This window comes from Lutzomyia longipalpis, chromosome 2, assembly GCF_024334085.1.
Source record: "Lutzomyia longipalpis isolate SR_M1_2022 chromosome 2, ASM2433408v1".
Classification (NCBI taxonomy): Eukaryota; Metazoa; Arthropoda; class Insecta; order Diptera; family Psychodidae; genus Lutzomyia; species Lutzomyia longipalpis.
The window spans coordinates 14,635,908-14,656,390 of NC_074708.1; the positions used below are offsets into that span (position 1 = coordinate 14,635,908).

The 20,483-nt window shown below is 35.8% G+C and overlaps 3 protein-coding genes across 4 annotated transcripts in view; 1 reads left to right on the top strand and 2 right to left on the bottom strand.

Moving 5' to 3' along the window:
- Nucleotides 1-19,792, bottom strand: part of LOC129790835 (brain tumor protein) — a 29,840-nt gene extending 10,048 nt beyond the window's left edge. The window contains exon 1 of the mRNA XM_055828612.1: nucleotides 19,503-19,792. The gene's annotated coding sequence lies outside the window, so the exon portion shown is untranslated. The remainder of the gene's footprint in view (nucleotides 1-19,502) is intronic.
- The window catches only part of LOC129790826 (protein disks lost), a 51,669-nt gene extending 31,195 nt beyond the window's left edge, over nucleotides 1-20,474 (bottom strand). For both annotated transcript variants that reach the window (XM_055828584.1, XM_055828583.1), the window contains exon 1: nucleotides 20,275-20,474. In XM_055828584.1, the coding sequence (XP_055684559.1) occupies nucleotides 20,275-20,358 (84 nt within the window). In that variant the 5' untranslated portion in view covers nucleotides 20,359-20,474. The remainder of the gene's footprint in view (nucleotides 1-20,274) is intronic.
- Nucleotides 1-20,483, top strand: part of LOC129790857 (uncharacterized) — a 679,906-nt gene that overhangs the window by 581,319 nt on the left and 78,104 nt on the right. The window lies entirely within an intron of this gene.

Here is a 20,483-nt window from a genome sequence, read left to right on the forward strand (position 1 = left end):
TCATTGACTCTCACTCTCCGCACGCAGCATCATCATCAACATATTCATCCGAATTATCGGCATTTCATACCCATGTGCAACACATCATAGACGAAAGGCGAAACAGACAAGAAAATGTGTATCAAATATTAGATAATAGGCAATTTTGATGTCGTGATCAAACAAGCAAAAAAAAAAAAACACTCTGTGAGACATTTCTATCTTTTACTCTCTATCTCTCTCTCTCTCACTTTGTCACCTTTCTCCCCTACCTTTTCTTGACTTTATGTTTGAAAATATTAAGTCATTGTATCGTTTTCTTTTGAGCTTTTTTTGTGCTTCAGTGAAATTTCTCAACGCGACCAATAGCGCAAAAAAGCAAATTGTAGTGCAAATATCGCGCGATTGTGCAAAAAAAGAACTAGATATACATTGCAAATTCTCTTTTTTCTTCAAATCCCCTCTCAGTATATTTTTCTTCACAAATCCGTTTTTTTTTTGCCATAGAGCCAAATGTAAATGTCACCCAAATTTTAAACCATATGAATGCTTTATGATGATTATTGGTTTTGTGATAATTTTAAAATTTGTTTAAAATGAAAATTAAGCTATGAAGCATATGCATCGAGCAAGCAATTTACAGTTCCATGTAGAACTATCCTAACTACAAAAATGAATGAAATAAAAAACAGAGAAAAATCATCAAACGTCTGCAATAGTTAAATAATCCTATAATAGGTGCATTTTATAACAGAAATATTACATCTATCCGTTAAAAGGCTTTTATTTTAACCACTTCCAGCTTGAAAAAATATTTCAAAATAAACACTTTATTATAAATGAAGAGGATTTTCTTTTTTTAAATATTTTTTCACACAAAACTAATCCTCAACAATCCACTAACAGTTCTTTTTTTTTTAATTATGGAAACTCTATACAATTTTATCCTTTCTCCACCGCAGATTTAAACCTAAAAAAGGACTAAAAATTCTACATGGGATTTATTATGGAAATCCTCTGTTTGTAATTTTAAATTAATTACATTTTAAATAAAATATGAAATAAGAAGCTTAACGTTCATATCTTCTTTTGCCTGATAAACCGTATAATGAGAAAATTTACCCATAAACAGGCAAATAATTTAGCCGTTTTAGCTCCTTGACCTTAATAAAATAATCAGATAGAGAGAATAATGAAATTCAAAAAGGGCCTATAATAAAATAAAGTAATTTTAGATTTTTATAGCTATGAGATGTGAATTATGAAACCCCCGGAGCTCTCAAAAATTAATTAATTTTCAAGTATTTTTCTCCACAAAAATATTATATCTGAAAAGTTTCAACAATGGAAAAATTCAATTAAAATTCTGAATAGAGATCAACAACCCCAATAATGCTCAACAATGGGGGGATGATTTATAATTTTGACTGACACTTAAATGCCTCTTATTTGACATTTAATAATCTATCAACGGGGATTGAGGGTATCTCTCTTGTGTTAAAATATCTATGGATATTACTTAAATAGATACATAGATATCACGTCACACTTTCCTTTATTGCTTTATTGCTGAAATTCACCTACATTCAGCCTTTGGTTTTTTTTCTCTTCACCTTTCTTTCACATTATTTGTTCAATGAAGAAGGCACTTTAGATAAAAATCAAGTGATATAATGCAAAAATATTTCATATAGACATCAGACAATAAAAAATAAGTACAATTGCCGCAATCTTCCTAATACCCAAAAATATACTAACAAACCATCAATTCCATGTTACGAAAAATATAAATAAATCAATTGTGTAACATTTGAAGGAGTTGAAGATAAATTACTTTTAATGATATTTTGATACACGGAGATTTTTGTGATATTTCAAGAAAAGTTCAATTTGGGTTATTTGCAAAAAAAAAGCGCCAGCTAATGATTTTAGTTTGCAATTTTTTTTTTGCTTGCCTGTGAACATTTCACTCTCACTACCAAATCATCTCAACTCGTCAAAAGAAAAAAATATATAAAGAGAGAATATTTGTGGGGTAAAAAAACGCGAAGACACATAAATTGCCAAAGAAATCTTTGCGCAAAAGAACCTGAAGAATTGAAGAGAGCAAAAAAAAGTGAGGTGTGTGTGTGTGAAGCTTCATCAAAAGATCATGTCAGGAAGTGAAGCCACTGACCAGAATGAATTGGGAATTATGTTGGCATAGAGAGAGGTGAAGTGGAGAATTTTCATTTTCATGAACAATGAAAGAATGGGTGCAAAATTAAACTCAATTTTTGCGCGTAAAAAAATCCTTGACGGACTGTAGTAGGTACATCACAGTTTTCGCTTCAAATATACATCAGTGAAAACTCCTAATTGAAAAGCACCTTTCCAGCAAATGGTATTTCAGGTGAAAAAAAATCTTTTTAAAAAATTTTTCAATTAATAAAATTTCCTCCCTGTGAAATTGAACAAATAATAGACGCTTTTCCGAGTTTACAGTTCCTATATAGTCAAAAAAAAAAGAAAAGTTCTTTTTTTTCTAAATAAAAAGAAACATAAAACAATTCCACTTTTAATTTCCACTTCTGTTTCATTGAATTGAATCACACTCCCAGGGAGGAATCGAGTATAACATACAAAAAAGCAACATACAACACAACCTCATGCTCCATGGAACAGATGGCGAAAGAATGAGACATCGATATGGTTAAGGAAATCATTTTTTTTTCAAAATATATATACCACACAATCCGGGCAGAAAGGTAGCGCGCCAGAAGACGGAAGTATGCGTGACGGAATGACGAATTTCAATTAAGAAAAAAATTACGCAAAAATCTCCTTCTCTCACTCTCACTTCCAACCAAAATATGTATATATGTAGCACAAAAATCTCCCCAAAAACGTGGACGCGAATTCCCATCACACACCAAACAACAAAAAATGCCAAAAAGAGTTTATATTTCAAACTACCAGAGAGAACATCATAATTTTCAACGTGGTGTCGTTGAAATCTTACATGAAATTATTTAACATCTCGCTCACCATATACATATTTCTTGTGACGTTAAATATCTTCTTTTGGTTTGACTCTTTTTTTTCAGTGTCCCCCCCCCCCCCTACATTGCCATTACATACGAGCACACGTTGCTTTTTTCAGTGTATCAGTACGCCTCTTCTCATTCTCCTAATTTTACTCAAAAATTCATCATTATTTAAAACACACAAGATCGAGTTCATTGAAAGGTTCTTGAGCTTTGTACAGAGAGTTCCCAGAAATTGTATGAAAAACGCGTGTACTGATGAAATCCGGAGGTAAGCTTGAGAACCAACTCTTTTTTTCTCCCCTTCAACATCAAATAAAATCTCAATAACGATCACCAAATATAAACTGGTGAATGAACTGGAAGAGTAGGCAATAAATACAGAAGTTGCGACGTATAAAATGTTATCAAGGATTTTTATTTTAACATTCGTTCTATAAAACATTAATTCTGTCTATTACTTTTAAGGTTTTTACCAATTTCTTTTGTTATACAAATTCATATTTGTATCAAATTGATCATTAATAAAATTAGAAAGAATCATAGCTTTAATGTGACAATCTTATTGATAGTTGTTTGGCACATAATATGTGTTTGACAGCTGTCAATTTGACATTTATTAGTTTGACAACAGAAAAGCCTAGGCTGCAAAAATTATGCACAATAGATTGTTATAAAATCTAAGAAATTCAACTGATCATTCTAGCGATTTTATTGACAGTTGTTTGACAGCTGTCAGTTTTACAGTTGTTAATTTGACAACAGAACAGTCTACACTACAAAAAAAATTCACAATTGATCATTATAAAATCCTAGAAATCCAATTGATAGTTTTAACGTAAATATTATCTCTAGTCTTTCAAACAAAACATTAATTAAATTAAATCAAAAGTAAATGTGACAAGTATAAATTTGACAGCTGTCATTCTGTCAAGAACACTAGGTGAAAAAAAATAATAATATAAATTTAATCTGCATGTATGTAGGAAATGCACAAAAGCCTCCAACCCCCGATAGAATTATGATTTTCTGACGTTTTCAACGACGTCAATCCTGTTGCAAAAATAGCTAAAGGGAAACATAGAACTGCATATTTCCCTGAATCCATTATTTTCATGAGCATTGTGTAACTCCCATATATGAAGAATTTTCTCTCTGCATGTTGCAAAGTGCACACACAAAAAAAGGCCATACAAGAGGAAAAAGTTTTATACACTTCACAATGTGATGGAGTTGTGGAAAATGAGAAAAGGTCAAGGATGTTGTTGTTCTCGAAGTTTTTCCCACAAGAACCACCCGCACTGTTGAATGACAGCCCCCAGAGATGGCGATGCGAGAAAAGAAAGAGGAGAGAATGGAACAGATTGAAATTACCACATAAAGGAAATTGATCATTGAATAGAGATAAAACACAATTTTCCTTTTCATCTTTTCTTCCCTCTTTTCTCACCCTTGTTATGCTTCGGGAGCAACAGGGCCACCGTACAATCCTGAGAGTGAATGGTGGGTGGGTGATGGGTGAAATGAGGGAAAAACGGTTGGGAAACAAAGGCATATAATCCTTCAACTCCTTTTCCATTTCAGTGAATCACACGCGAGAAAAGATGAGGAAAATTTTACATCACCCACAAGATGTGAATACCATACAATAAATTTAACAACACCAACATTTTCTCACTCACTCACACTTTCATTTTTTTGGGGGGAATTTACTGTGAAATGAGTGGGAAATGTGCATGGAAAGCCCCGGGAATTGAAAGCCAGCAACCAGAATTCCAGCCAACAAAGAACAGACAAATCATCGCGAGAAAGGATACCAAATGGCGTCCTTCGGTTTCCTCAATGTGCTCCCGCGTATGCTTTTACCCAACTGCTGCTGGGAGTCCTTGGTCTGCTGTTGCTATATATGTTTTATGTACATATATAAAATAAATTTGTTGCTATATACACACACCCTCACAGCATCCGCCCTGCAACTTTTCCCGCAGCTCGCCTGCCACGCCAGAAGTATTTGAAGCCCAGGGCTAAAATTTTCCACCCTCTGCAGACGCGCCAAGCAACAAATTATGGTTGAAAAAGGAAAGGAATTGTTCATATTATATATCGTAATGTCTGTGAGCTTTGTTGTTGTACCAAAATACACTCAATTTCCACCAAGAGGGTGGCTGACTGTTCTTCCTCGTCTCACCCACCCCCACATAGAGAGGCAAAGTGTGGTGAATCAAGTCACCCTCCATCTCTTTATCATCATCATCCCCTTTAGTATTATGTCCCCTAGCCCCTAACAAAATGTCTCTCTCTGTGTGTGTGCGTGCTTTTGGGAAAGCTGTTGCGGTGGTAGCCGCCACACGACGCAGTAAAATAAACCTCCCCTTCCTCCACCACCCCTAAAAGTGAATTTTCACACAGAGTCATTTGGAAAAGTATAGAATGGCAAAAGCCACCCAGGAAGAGAATAAGCTGTGTGAGCTTTCACACATCTCTCTCGCTCTCTCTCTCTCTCTGGTTCATCATCCTCCCCCAAAAACAGACACTCCGAAAATTCTGCATTGAAATACACAAATACAAAGGGAAGAATTACCAAATACCACGTAGTAAAGGTTTAAACTAACCCCCACCCACCACAAGTAAATCTCCCCCCGAAAAGCTCTATCACACCATTCAATCCAACATAAAGCTCCACCTTTGTCCAACGCCCGGGGCTTCCCCATACAACCATCTCCCTCACCATCAGAGAATCAACAACTCCGATGAATCAGTTCCTCACCACCCTCTCGATGACGACAGAGAAACACTCAGAGAAAATTTCCATGGGGATGAAAAGGAGCACGCGTGCCCCGTGATGAGGGGGGTATGAGAGGTGCAGAGAAGCAAAGAAGGTTTCCGAAGGTGTTTCTGATCACGACGATTTGTTGCTATATACGAAGGGCGAGAGAACTTTTCAAGGGGTGGACGAGTAAACTCGAGGGTGGTTTTTCTTCCCTTCTTCTCCCTTATGCCACCCACTTCGCAACAATCTCCCATAAGGGTGGAGAAAAACAACATCACAGATGAAAAATCCTTCAACTTCCTTCGTGTTAGTGTGCAAAAATTATCCCTCATTTTAAGTATATTTTATTCTCATTCAGCCCTCCCTTGGAAATTCATAAAAATAACGCAGGGGGGATGTAAAATAGGGTGTATAAGTGGGGGGTGATGGAAAGGAAATGGCATCCCACGGGAGACCCCCAAGTTACGAAAAAAATATCCATATTATTGGTAGTAATAAAAGCAAGAGGATATGAGGGGTGGTAATCTTCTCCCTTACGAAGCAAAAACAAAAGTATATAGTATAGGGGAGGATGATAAGTACCATTAAATGAGTTTTGCACGTATAATCTACAAATTATAGGGGTTCTAATGACTATTTCTCGATATGGCTGTTTTATCGTGATTCTATAATAAATAGAAGTTTGATCATTTTTTATAGAAGTTTTCTTTTATCAATTTTTTATTAGTTTTTACTGATACAATTTTTTTTTAATTTTCATTCTTTTCTAGTAGGTTGTTTTAGCTGTAATTCAAGATCTATTTTATAAGAAAAAAAAACCCAAAATTAACAACAAAGTATATCAAAGTACAAAAACATTCCTTTCAGGTATTTACCAGCCTTTTTATTTTCCCATCAAAATAAACTTTCATACACCGTACAACGAAAAAGGTTTCAAAGAGCACCCCCACGCGGAAATGGCAGAGACATATGGGGTGGCGGTCATGAACTCACTCCGTCTTGCCTATGAAATTTGGTCTCACAGGCAGTAGAGGGCGGGGGTTTAACCAAAAGTTTCATTTGGTTATAGGAGAAGGGTGAGGATTATACAGAGGACATACAGAAAAAAAAGACAAAGAAAAATCAATACAATTTTGTCAATTCACCACCCCAAACCCTTTGATATTTCCTTCTTTTGGGTAAAAGTATACTCAAATTAGACGACGTAAAAATGCCCCTGTAATGGGGGAGAAACTTACACGGTGTCTCAATTCCGTCGTCGTATCCAAGAGCAAATATACAGTCTTATATTTGACTTTTCTTTTTTTTTTCACCTGAAACCACCCCCTCGAAATAGATCGTATATCTTGACTACGACACAATTAAATTTCACGGAAATTTTGCTGAATGTCTATTTTTGGTGTTGTTTTGCTTTTTTTTTATTCCTTCCTCCAGGACGAAAATTTTCTTCTTCACACAGCACGATCCTTGCTGAAACCTTTTTTGCTTTATTTTTTTTTTCTTTTCAAAAAATATTTTTTTTTCTGCACCCCAACAATGTTCAAAATCCAATCTCACATTACAACCTCAATTAACTAAATTGTCCAGGAATTCCTCTCACACGTAGAAGTTTTCACAACTTTTTTTTTTATTCAACAGTATCTCTCTCGCTCTCTTTGTCTGCAACAACTTCCAATGTAATTACAACCCCAAACTCACATATCACGTCTGCACCCAGGAAGGCCCAGGAAAAAAAAACTGACTAGCTTGGTCAAATTCGGCTTAATCCTGCAGATAAATCTGCAGTATTTTGCTAAAATAAACTCCTTTCTCCTCTTTCAACAACACTACTTTTGACTTTATTTTCTGCAATTAATTCTTTTGAGACTTTGTCTACACAAAATAGAGATTGAGATGTTCTTTATTGTGAGTTTTTTATTTTTGGTAAAATACCGTCAACGACGTCGTTCCACCCCCGGTTCGGAGCGACTGCGGATCCCAAGTCAACGTCTCTGTGACGCGTCCCTCGAATTTCCCTCTGCATTTCACCCTCTTCCGCACTCTCTCTCACACACACATACATAATCATTTGGGCAAGGAGAAACCAACCCCCAAGGTTTCAAATACAACCCCTCTTTGTTACTAGTTTTTCCCTTATCCATCTCACTTGCACCCCTAGCCAATGTCAATAGAATTCATCTCTGTCTTACCCCCATATATACATTGGAAAATTCTACCCCTCGAACTGGCAAACACACAACCATATAGGTGAGCAAAACCACCCCAAAATTGTATGAATTTTCCCTTGTATTTGTACAACACCAATTGAATATCTATTGTACGTCATACAGGAGGGTGCACACAAACATACATGCAAACACACATACAAACATTTCCCATAGAAAGTTTTGGGGGTAGTGAAAAGCAACCAAAAAGCCGACGTCGACGTTCAACACAGCGTCGATGACATTTTAGGGGTTGAAGGGGTGCCGATGACGGTATTTTGCTTACCCCTCCAACTCCCCGCCCCCCCCCCCATCATATACACATTCTGTGGCATTTTATATGTCTCTGACAGCGAGCGTCGCGCCAAGGGTGGAAATTTGCAGTCAGACGCTCAATTAGTTTGCATTTTAGCCGTTGATTTTATTTAATAATTCACTTTTCCTACCATCTCACCCGTCGTCTGAATCGCATTACACGTCTCTTTTAACGCGATTCTCCTTTTTCGCTCTTCCGTCTACTTATGTCAATTTAAAATGCAGAAAGATATTTTTTCTTTTACATCCTTCACAAAAGGATATAAGTACACTTCGTAAGAAACTGATTTAGTTTTCTTGTACACACATACAGAGTGTAACCTTTCCTGGAAGGTTAACAAGTACCCAATGGAGTTGCATGACAAAAATTCATGCAGAATTATCTACATAAATATTTTTTAGTGCAGAATTATATTCTTTAAAAACCCTTCATCTAGAGGCCTCAAGCACCGCAATTGAGTGCTTTTAAAAAACCTCCACAAAAGCATGTGTTAAAGGCACAATCTATCTCACTCCATACCCTTAAAACCCCTTTCACGCTGCATTCTCATTTGTTCTCTCGTTTTTTTTTTCGTTGTTGTATTTTTTTACTTCATTCCTAACCCATTCTACTCTCTTAGTAGGTAGGTACTATAGAACCCCGTCGTTGTGTGGTAGAATATACCCAGAAGGGTGTAGTAAATAAGTAAATTTCTACCCCCCTCGTGATAGGGTGCAGGAGGTATAACAAAAAAAAAGTTATTGAAAAAGAATAATAAAGTACGGAGCACACGGAAAGAGACTCATAAAAGGTGAAATTTAAATGCAAAATAAACTTCCATGAAATTTTATTATTAAATATTGCAGAAAGGCATGAAAAAGAGATGCGGTGCGGTTCTAGAAAGGTGATGGGGGAGGTTTGAAAAATTTCACGTAACATGTATGAATCAGAGGGCTAGTCACTTCACCCCCCCCCACCCCTCATCCCTCTCTGCTGTGCAACTACGAGTATTGTATAGAAATATATATTCCTCCCCTTCGGATATGCCCGGTTCGTTCACATTTCTGTTACTCCTGATGGCTTTTCTAGATATAATGAAATACATATAATACCATACTATATATCCTATATCCATTTATTGTTGTCCTTATATATAGTAACGCACACACACAGCCACATGCAATTTTATTATAAGGTTGTATAACAACATCAGGAAATTTCCGAGGGGTCGCTGAACACCATCCCCCCAAACCAACTTATACTCCATTTAATGTGCCCTTCCATGTTATATACAACTAGCACCTCTACTCTGCAATTTGCGCCACATTCCGGGCATTGTTGTCTACACAACTGAGGGTAAGTATCTTTCATATATCCAGGAAGAAGGACAGACACATACCCCAAACCCTTGGGGTAGAATGTGAGAGCAACACCCTCTTTTTCATCTATGTATTGGTTGATCGTTTTATTATCATTTATAATAAATTCAATATAGATTTAAATTGCACATACACACACAGCAACAAACATAGATGTCTCTGATGTCAATGGAACGCACCCGAGGGATGGGGGTGGTAAAAGGACCGTATATCCCATTCAAGACATTACCATTATCATAACATTTCCATTCCTTTTGGCTTTTTGTACGAATTATTCCGCACTTGCCCCTTCCTAATCCCTTATCTTCCCACACCCACTGTATATTCTATATTTTCTTCTCACGAAGCTTTTCTTTGGAACGCACAAATGGTGGTGAAAATTCCTAAAAGCTCCCTGGAAAAAAGAGGGAAAAGCCCCTCATTGAATGAGATTTTAGTAAATCGCAGAATTTTCAATAAATACCTACATACAAAATAAATGGGAAACTATGTGCAAGACATCACTGCGGTAAAATATAATTTCATAACGAAGAAAACTTGTCAAAACATACAATTTTTGCTAAATTACCATGTCTCACAAAATTCCACGAAACCACACAAAGTTTTCTTATTATGCAAATTAATATTATATACCTACATAATACGAAATGCGATGAATTAGAATTTAAAGGCTATAGAATGGACGGACACAATGTTGTGCACTAATAAAAATATATACACAATAAATTGTAAGTAGAATATTCATAAAACTCTAAGTAGAAAAGCAAATAAACATTTTTGCGAGAGTGAAAGGCAAAAAATGCGGTTCTTGAACCCTATAGATCATGAAGATAAAATATATTTATTTTTTACTCATTGATATGGTGAGTTAATTGTTTTGATTATATATTTTTTCTATATGATAATAATGTGGGTCTTAATATAGAATTTATTTTTTGATGGAATCTTGATTAACCTCGCTGGGTCATTGACGCTATTTCTGGTTTTTTTTCTGGTACAAAAAAATTTACAATCTTGCTTTGTGGAATTTTTTTTTGAAGCATATTCTATTTAAATTTAATTTGCAATAAATAATACTGTAGCTATATAAGTTTTTTTTTATTCTAAAGATTTGAAGAATTTTTCTCTAAAAAAAGTTTTTTTTTCCCTAATTTAATAAGTTCTGAATCTTTCGTACAAAGTAAAATTTTCTCCTACATTGAAAATAATATTTATTTTATCTCAAACCACAAGCAATTAATTTTCCACTGTACATACTTTCTTTGTACATATCAATACAACCACATCAGCCACAGAAGAATTAAACAAGAATCTTATAAGTTCACTTTGAGCCCCTATAAGAATATTTAAATTGACTCAAATGCCCCCGTGAGTTAATTCGAAAACAATGCAAAATGCCTGCCCGTTCATCAAATATGTTGGAATGATAAGTTTTTTCTTTAACGTACATATATTGTTAGAGCATAACACGAAGAATTTCCCACGCAGAGCATTGTTTTGAGTATACGCTTTTGCAGTGAGTGACCGACTGGAATTGTATGTCAAAGAACTATTTGTTGATTTAGCACGCAAACTCTTTATCACCATTTAATCTCACATTGAGATTTTATTCTAACCGCCTTTTAATGCGGAAAAGCTTGAAAAGGCATTTTGAATTTCAACATTTAAATTAGGATTTTTCTGTATTTCATAAGGCAGGTATATAATATTATTTTCATGGGTAATATTAGGTGGATTTATTCAAATGAAGGAGGAAATGAAACTCCCCGTACATTGCTCGTGCTATATATCAAAATGTACGGAGATCAAGACAATTTTCTTATAATAGCATCTTGATGGAAATAAAGTTCTATTAAAAATGTTTTTTATTGCGTAAACACATAAAATAGAGTCTTGAATGAAAAAATTAAGAGATTAAAGACTATCCATGGAAGAGGTTGTAATATTATTCATTTTGGATATGCCTAGTCTTTCATTGCTTTGGTGTGTGCATTCTCCCTTGTTCAGAGATTCGTTACTTAGGCGACTATCAACCGCAATTAAAATTGTTGATGGATCAATATTTTTCAGAGAAACATTCCACGCATTTTCTCTATACACCATAACAACCATGTTTGGTATATAAAAAACTTTGAATTAATTAACGAATATAAAATACTTTTTCTCGAAAAAAAAAAAGTGCAGCCACCCCTCTGATTTTTCCCTTTTGCAGCGACAGATGTGAATTTCTTTCTCTCTCTCTTTTTTCACCCCATATATACACAACAAAGCCCATGCCCATGGCCATTATCTCACTCTTGAATGAATGATGCGAAAATTCGCAGACATTGTTAAACAAAAAAAAGTAAAATAAATACACCCATTGAATTGATTTTGATTCCGTCTCCTCCCGATCCCTCACAGCATCCCAATATCTATATATAAATATATATAGTTAGACCACATCTCCCGAATCCTGCTGACAAAAAAGCCCACCCTTCATCATCCGCCAACCCAGACGAAATCCCATTTTCTATTTTAAGGGGGAAACACACATTCCCAAATGATATTCTCTTTTATACCCATGGAAACTTCCCAATAGAACTGTGCTCACCCATGGGGAACAGAGTGAGAGGAACCGGCGGGAAGAGTGGGATAGACAAAATGAGAGACACACCGAAGTGATTAATTTATTCCGGACGCAACTGCTGCAACCCCCGTGCCAGCTTTTTCGAAAACAAAAAATAATAAAAACGAACTTTTAACACCCTCCCGGGAGAATGAGATGGAAAAAGCAAATTCAGGGACGTGCGAGTCCTTTCTCTCGCACACACATACACACATTTATGCGGGGGAAAATCTCTGGAGAGATTTTCATTTATATATATACAAATATACAATCAGGAACTGTTATGCGAATGGGGGAGTGAGAGCCGACATGGAGACGAGACATACATAAAGATTTTGGGAAATTTTTTTTACCTCAAATGTTTAAAACGTTTGGAATTTTCTAAAACAAAAAAAAAACATCAGGCCTGGAAAATTCTAAAAAAAAGAAGGTCTATACGACTCAAAAGCTGTATTTAAAGATCGGATTTAACTTACGACAAACTGATAGACTTATAAGGATATTCTACATAGAGGGAAATATGGCTGAGTGTCGATGTTAAAGTTAGAATCTTAGCCTAGGTGTGAACTTGGGCCAGAATCTAGAAAGGATCTAGAATCAGGCCAGGACCTAGAAAGAATAGACTTTCCGTTTTAGAAGTTTAATGATAAGCTTCTGAAAAGGAAGCTAATGAGAAGCCAAAGGCCTGATCCTAGATCCTTTTAGGATTCTAGATTCTGGACCAAGCTCAGACTAAGTCTAGGATTCTGAGTCTTACATCCACACTCCACCATATTTATAGCCTTATTAAGAAATTTCCTTATTATCCTGAGTTTAGTTAAAGGTAAACAAATACTGCGGCAGACGTACTGACTACACCTTTATATAGATGAAAGAAAATTACCCAAAGCATTTTAGGGAACTGTACCCAAATTACTTAATTTAGACCCATATCAGTGACAGCCTTTCAAAATTTCCAAGCTCTCATGCCTATAATGCGGAAAATTTTCCTGGATGACCCTCAGCAGGTTTTCGTACTGGCATTTTACCCGTCTCACAACCTCTCCCCTCACTCCCGACGCCCCCGATAAGCTCTGTTCGTGACGTCGAGAGGGTGACTGTCTGGGTAAGATATTTTTAAGGAAAACACAAAAGGTATATGCGATAGGGGCGCACTTGGATAGGAAGGAAGGTGGTTGAGGAAGCACAAAAAAAAAGGGAAAAACTTTGCCATCATTCTCTGTCGATGTCTTGGGGAGGGCTTGGCGGAGGAAGCAAACTTTATGCGCGGGGGGAAATGACAAGAAAGTCTCGACACAAGTGAGAAAGGGAAAGAAATGTTTGCACCCTCAGCACTTTACCCCATAATCTCAAGTGAGATGGCGAATTATATATTGGTTAAATTGTAAATAGAAATTCCTTCTGAATCTGACACCATCTCTCCCTCGTTTTACTTCAACCCCCTTACACAGCCGCTGTATCGACTGTTATTATTTATGATCAAAGAAAAGTGGCCTCTCACAGTCATCCCACACACACCTTGATCAATTTCCATCTTCAATTTTGCCATCCTCTGGCACTTCTTTCATTTTTCTTCATCCACTCCCCCCAATTCATCGAAGAAGTCTCCCTTTTTGGATATCTCATTATGAAAATTGCCTCTTTTCTCAATATTATATTTTTTTCAAACAAATTTTCCTTGTACTGTGAGACCCCATCTGTTGCCTCCCTTTCCCCCTCCCAACGAAAATCGTTCATATTTCTCCGTCAAAGAGAACATCTAATTTACTCTTATTGGAACTTTTGTATATAAATGAAATAAGAAGAATAAAGATTTCTCATCGTGTCTTCCTTTTGTCTACCCTACCATCCATATCACTCTGTCTGCTGCCGCGCGATGATAATGAGAGATAATGTACAAGTCTTGAAATCTTCTTCTTCTACACACTGTGTCTTCTTTGGGGCCGCAATGCCCCAGCCAAATAAAATAAAAGAAACCAAAAAGACGTAACCTTTAATAAAAATAAAACTCACTTCTCAACACACGATCGTGTGGTACAAAAGTCTTTGGAGAGAATTCTTTCAGCGTCTCCACCATTTCTTGCCTTTTATTATGGTTTAGTTCCGAGAAGGAAACAAAAGACCAAACATACAATTTTTTTACCCACAATGTTCTTCTCTTTCCCTCTAAAGTACGTGATGCACCGCCATCGAGTTCTAGATCAGAGTTCCACCATCAACTACACACGGGCCGCATTTGTAAATGTAAATATATCTACATACAAATAAATCATCATCAAACATACAAAATAGAAGAATCGCCCAAGAGGGTGCCTAAATCAACAAAACTGCGGGTTTTATTGCAATATTTTTCTTTCTTCATCAACTGCAACTTTTGCAGCATATTCAGCACAAAAAACATATATCTTGTGTAAAGTTCCCCACACACGACCCACACCAACACTGACCAAGGCATCACGTAATTGAATGAAAGAAACTCCGAGAGAGACATCCAAAAAGCATTATTTTGCTATGTCTCCAGTGACACGAAAAATAAATAAAAAGAAAAAAACTTTACACATTGCATATTAAAAATTAATTTATTATATATGGAAGACAATTCCATATATCACCATCACACCAAATAGTCTGACTTGCTATTTTACCATGAAGGACGATCTAAAGCTTAATTCTTTTTTTTCCCTCCAATACACCTCATGCAAAATTAAAATCCACATACAGAAATTCTTGACATACAAAAAGACGCATATAGGTAATAATTTTAATTCAGTTTGTTTCCTTGTACGTGAAATGATAAGCCTCATGAAATTTCACACCCTTGTTTGGTTTTTTGAGCGCAACAACAAAAAAATCCATGTGGTGATAGCGGATAAATTGTACAAGAGTATATTAAAGAAAAGTGACGTAGATCAGTATTCGTATAAAAGTATCAAATTGCCAAATAAAAAGTAGGTACAAATAAACAAAAAAAAAGACTTTATTTGCAATTCGATACCTCTAAAAACACGATAATGATGATGATATACCTTGAAATGTATTGGGAAGTTACTAAAAACAGAATTGGTAACAATTTTATTGATGCCATTAGCTAGAATATATTATTGGAAATAGAAGAAGGTGAAATTCGTTTGAAATAACTCTCGATTTTAAAGTTTCTCTTCTTTCTGCATTAGATTTACATAAATGCAAAACAATAAAATATTCTTTATCAATTTCAAAATGGTAATTGATCTAATCTCTTTTTTATACAAATTCGATATTTTTTTCAGTTAACAGAAGCAAAAACTACTAATAAAATGATAGAATCAGTCATTAGATTTTGATTAGGTTTGGAAACTAAGGAATAGTCAAATAATTTTGGAAATTCGATAAGCTTTAAGAGCGAATTTCGAACCAATTTCGGGAAAAAATGTAGTTTTCTTCCAATTTTGTTAAATGTCCAAATACGGATTAGAATTCCAAAGAATTTCAAAAGAATTATTTGGAATTCTTTTATTTTTGACTATTTTCTTCCTGTAAAAATTTAAAAAAATTATTTAATAATCCCTTATATGAATTTAATCTATTAATTTTTTAAAAATAAAATCCGTTACATCAAAACCTAGTTTTCAAAACTAGGTTAAAGATTTCAAATAATGAATAATCATAAAACAATAATAAGCTGTATGAACTATTTTAAAGGTTTAAAGAAGAAAACTGTATATTACATAAATTATTGTTTCCTTTCAGACATTTCGGGTATGATTGTTTCCTTCATCAGTTATCAATTTTGAAAAGATCTCTTTTTAACAATCTTAACAGATTTGAAATCATTTTCTACATAGTATTGCGTGTTCACTAAAGTATCATCGAGAATCTTCACAATTCTTGAAACCAGTTTTAGAAGCTAATTCAAACCTCAAACGTAATAGGTAAGAAAGTAATGCTAATTACAGGATATATCTCCGTCATGTTTCAAAAATCTGATAATAGACATGTAATGTAAGCTTCTGAATATTCAATAAAATATCTTCTTTTAATCTACATTAGACGCTATATACTTGAGACAAATAGATATTCATCCAAAAAAAAAAAACTCTTCATCCATTTAGTCATTCAATTTACAAAATCGATTCATTTACTTGAATAGTCACGCAATGTGAGCTACGCAGTTGTGAGTCAATCATAATATTAAAAGGATATACATATACGAATAAAATTCCTTTCAAGAGAAAACTGACCTTTAGAAAATTACAAAACATTCCATAGGAGTACAACATCAAAATATCTCAAGCAGAAACATTGTAGATACGTAACAAAAGCTCGCCTCTTCCCAGAATTAAGAAATACCTGCTGCAGGATAAATCCCAAAACCCAAAAAGGGATCCACACATACCCTTGGCTTCTCGTGAAGTCCTTTGAAGCAAATTTCCTAATTCTTTGTCTAAATAAATTGTGCTGGCGACACAAAACAATATCTCTCTCCGCAGCCATTGTGTTATTTACTCTGACAATTTCTTCCTGATTTATACCTTACACTTGACTTCCAATTAATCTTCCCTGATGATGAAATTAACAATGCAAACAATTTATCCTTGCTGTAATTTTGACACAAAACTGTTTGGGCGACAATTTATATCGCCTGCAGTGTTTACCATCCCTGGTGGATGCCCCGAAATGGGTACGACCTGGTGAGTCAGGGGAGGTATATATGTTGTGAAGCTCTCTAAGAAATGGGCAATTTTTGAACCTTTTTTCCTCTAAGGCTGATGAGGTTTTTTTTTTGTTTGGTTGTACTCCCAAATGGAACCTTCTGGGAAAAGGAGTAGCACAAGCAGGTCGTTTTCCCAAAACTGCCCCTTGTGGGTTTTGCATACGGAATTTTCCAAGCATTCCTCTTGCCCTCCCCTGCGATAAATCACATAAACTTTCCAGAAAAGAGAACGTAACAAAGAACCCAGACGCAGACGGTGGAGATTCTCCAGCATTTTAGTCTCCCAGTGTGGCAAAAGGTTCTTCGTTCTCGTGGCCCGGGCTCATGGAAAAGAACAAGCGAAGATTCATTCTTCGTGTCTGAGAGATCTTTTTTTTTTGCTCTTCTGTATGCCTCTTTTTTCCCAATGTTCTTTCCTACAATTCTTCCTCTATAATGTTCTTTTTTTTCTCTCCATGTTAATCCTTTTGTTTCACATCTCGCGCACCTCTTCGCTCTCACTCCCACCCACTAGCTCCCCTTTATTGTGCCCTCTCTCTCCATCAGTTTGTTGCTCTTTATTCTCCTATTCCGTAGTTCTCTTTTGCTCATAGTTCTTTTTGTTTTGTCTTTTGCGTTCTCGGCGGTCTTTTTTTTTCTCTCTACCGCCGCGCCTCTCTTTCTCTCTCCTACACACCAAAATTTTCGCCTCTTGTATTCCCCCACAGAGATTTTTTGGGTTGTGTTTGTGTGTGTCGGAGAGTTCTTTTGCCTCTCCGGCATTCTCTGTCTCATCTACAGTACCTACCAGAATTGGCTCTCAATATTTTTTTTAGTTCCCTTTCATTTTTAGAAGTTTTTTTTAAATGATATATTGTTTGAATTAACTTTGTAAAGATGCTTAACCCACGATCTTTTAATACTGAAACATCGATTAATAAAAAAAAAACAATTTCTAGAATCGGTAAAGCAAACGTTAGAGGACGATTTTGTTAAAAATCTTTTGTTATCTTCTTCAAAAACTAAAAAGTTTTAAGGTTTTCACAATTAATGTTTATAAATCGTTTAATTATTGTTCTAGAGTTCTGGAAAAGTAATTTTGCAGTAAAACCAGTTAATTGTCAAAATTTTAAAGGATTTTTAATAAAATATCAAATATCACATACAACTGATAAATTTTAAGAAAAGGATAGAATTTTTTTTTGGAAAGAGACGACCCCCTCGATTAGTTTTTTTTTATTTGAAGTTTGATCAATATTATAATTTAAAACCTAATATTTTTTACAATTTTATATTTTACGTTAAAATTTTAATAGTCTTTTGTACTTTTTTCGTAAAAGGTGTTTTCTCATGACCTAACATATGTATCAGCTAGATTTATTTTTTAATAAAATAGACATCAATGTTTTTTTTTAAACTTGCAACAGTTTTAGTAGTTCTTACAGGTTTAGAAGTTTCCTAATACGAACCAAGTCTATGCCGACTCTTACTGGAGTCTAATTGATCACCCTTATCTGAATTTTTTCGTACATTTCTTTTCCAAATTGGAATTTCTTTTTAAACCTTTTTTTCTGGTTTAATGATTCAGATTTAATCTACGTTTCTAGAGCTCTTCTAATAGTTTTTCTGCCCCTTTCTCATACAATAAACTTCAATTTAAAAATTCTATGAATCAGCAGTAGGCGCATTCTTCGGAAATATTAGGAATTTCATTTAAATTTAGTGGAAATTTTTAGCGCCAATTTTACCAGGTACTGTACATCTGGCATCGTGACTAACGTGTGAACGAGATGGGGAGCGTGGCGACCTCAGAGAGTCGTCATCGAGCCATCGGCCTCGCACCACTACACACCCAGACACCCCCCACAGTTATTTGCCGTCTCTATCTCCGGCGCGGCGGCGTCGTTGTATCGCACCGTTTTTTTCTGGACAATTTTGCATCTCTCTCTGACGCATGAGCCAGACTTCTTGCGATCTTTCATCAGGCATCCCAACACAGTCATACAAATGGACACAAAGGAAATTTTCAGCTTGTCTCCCCTCTCGCTCGCACTCACGCCAGGAGATGGCTTTTTTCGGGGTGGTAGCACCGGAAAGGGTGTTTTCCGCTCACGTACCACCCCGTGACACGCACTCACGCTGCCAGAGGGCTCACGATACACCCTTGGATGTAAATTGGCGGGAAAATTCATGAAAAATGTGGCTTTTGCGAGGAGAGCAGCACAGACGACTGAGTGCACTTCCTCACACCAAACCCATTCAGGATAGTTCCTGCCACTACAAATCCCTATTAGCAGGGGCATCCAGAGCCCAGGAAAAGTGCCCTGAATGAATGGTAATTGCTACACTTTGGGTGAGAATTTAAATTCTGGATGAGCCACCCTTTGTCTAGCCGCCCCGGAGAAAAAAAGACCAAGCGCACCAACACACAGAGCAAACGGGGGCCCCTCGATGAAATGTTCTGTTGCCGCGGAACAAAGGCTGACGAAACATGACAAAAGCCGTTGAGCATTTGGGAATGGCTTCTAGCTGGGTAGGGAAGGAAATAAAATGGGGGAAAAAGACTCACGGGTACGACGCGAACAACAAACTCCAGCCGCCACTTTCACTTTCACTGTTCTTGTCTGGGCACCGCAATCCTCAAACAACCCCTAAAACACTCCCGGACGCAATTCTGCAAGATGTCCTTTTGGGCACAGCACTTTGTTGTCTCCGCAAATTCTTCTTTTTTAAATGTTTTACTTAATGATTGTGTTTTGAAGCGCTTTTCTTGGCTTATTTTGCACACATTCACCGTCCGCACTTCTCAAGCACTTCCTAAAAACTAAAAGATTTTGACAAATTATTTTAAAAATGACGGCTAATAGTTCGTTCACTAAACTTGCAGTTTATGCAAAATCACTATAACTTTTGCTCATGCGTATGACGCTGTCGACGACGCGCGAAGGCTACTGCCACGTTTGTTTTTTCCGTAAGAATACAAAATTAAAATTTTTAGTAATTACACTTAAAAGTAGAAAATTCATTAATTAAAATAAAACCTTTTTGACTTGATTAATGAAAATAAAAATCATAGTTTGCACGAGAAAACTGAGGAAACTTTCAAAAATAAAGTTTGTAAACGATTGTTGCTCAATTTGCTCACTTTGACAACATCAATGTTTTTCTTTGCAAAAAATAACACAAAAATCACAAAATATCTCAAATAAACACAAGAAAATAAATTTTTAAGAATGAACACTTTTGGAGGGTTCTGTGTATCCTCAAAATCCTCTATAAATTGCCAAATTCGCTTCCGGAGATCGCAAAGATGCCACGAATGGAAAAGAAAGCTCACTAACCTCAATCATGGTGAAAAGCCAACTCGGGAAGTCATCCGGCGTGGATTTATGCTTGATCATCAAATTCAGGAGCTTCTCAGTCATTATGGGGCACTAAATAATCACTCAAAATGCACAAACAGAGTCAATTTCTATGAAAAATCGCGAATTTACACAAGGACGTTTTCACTAACCAAATGCCGTGTTTGCAAAACAATCGACGATGTCAA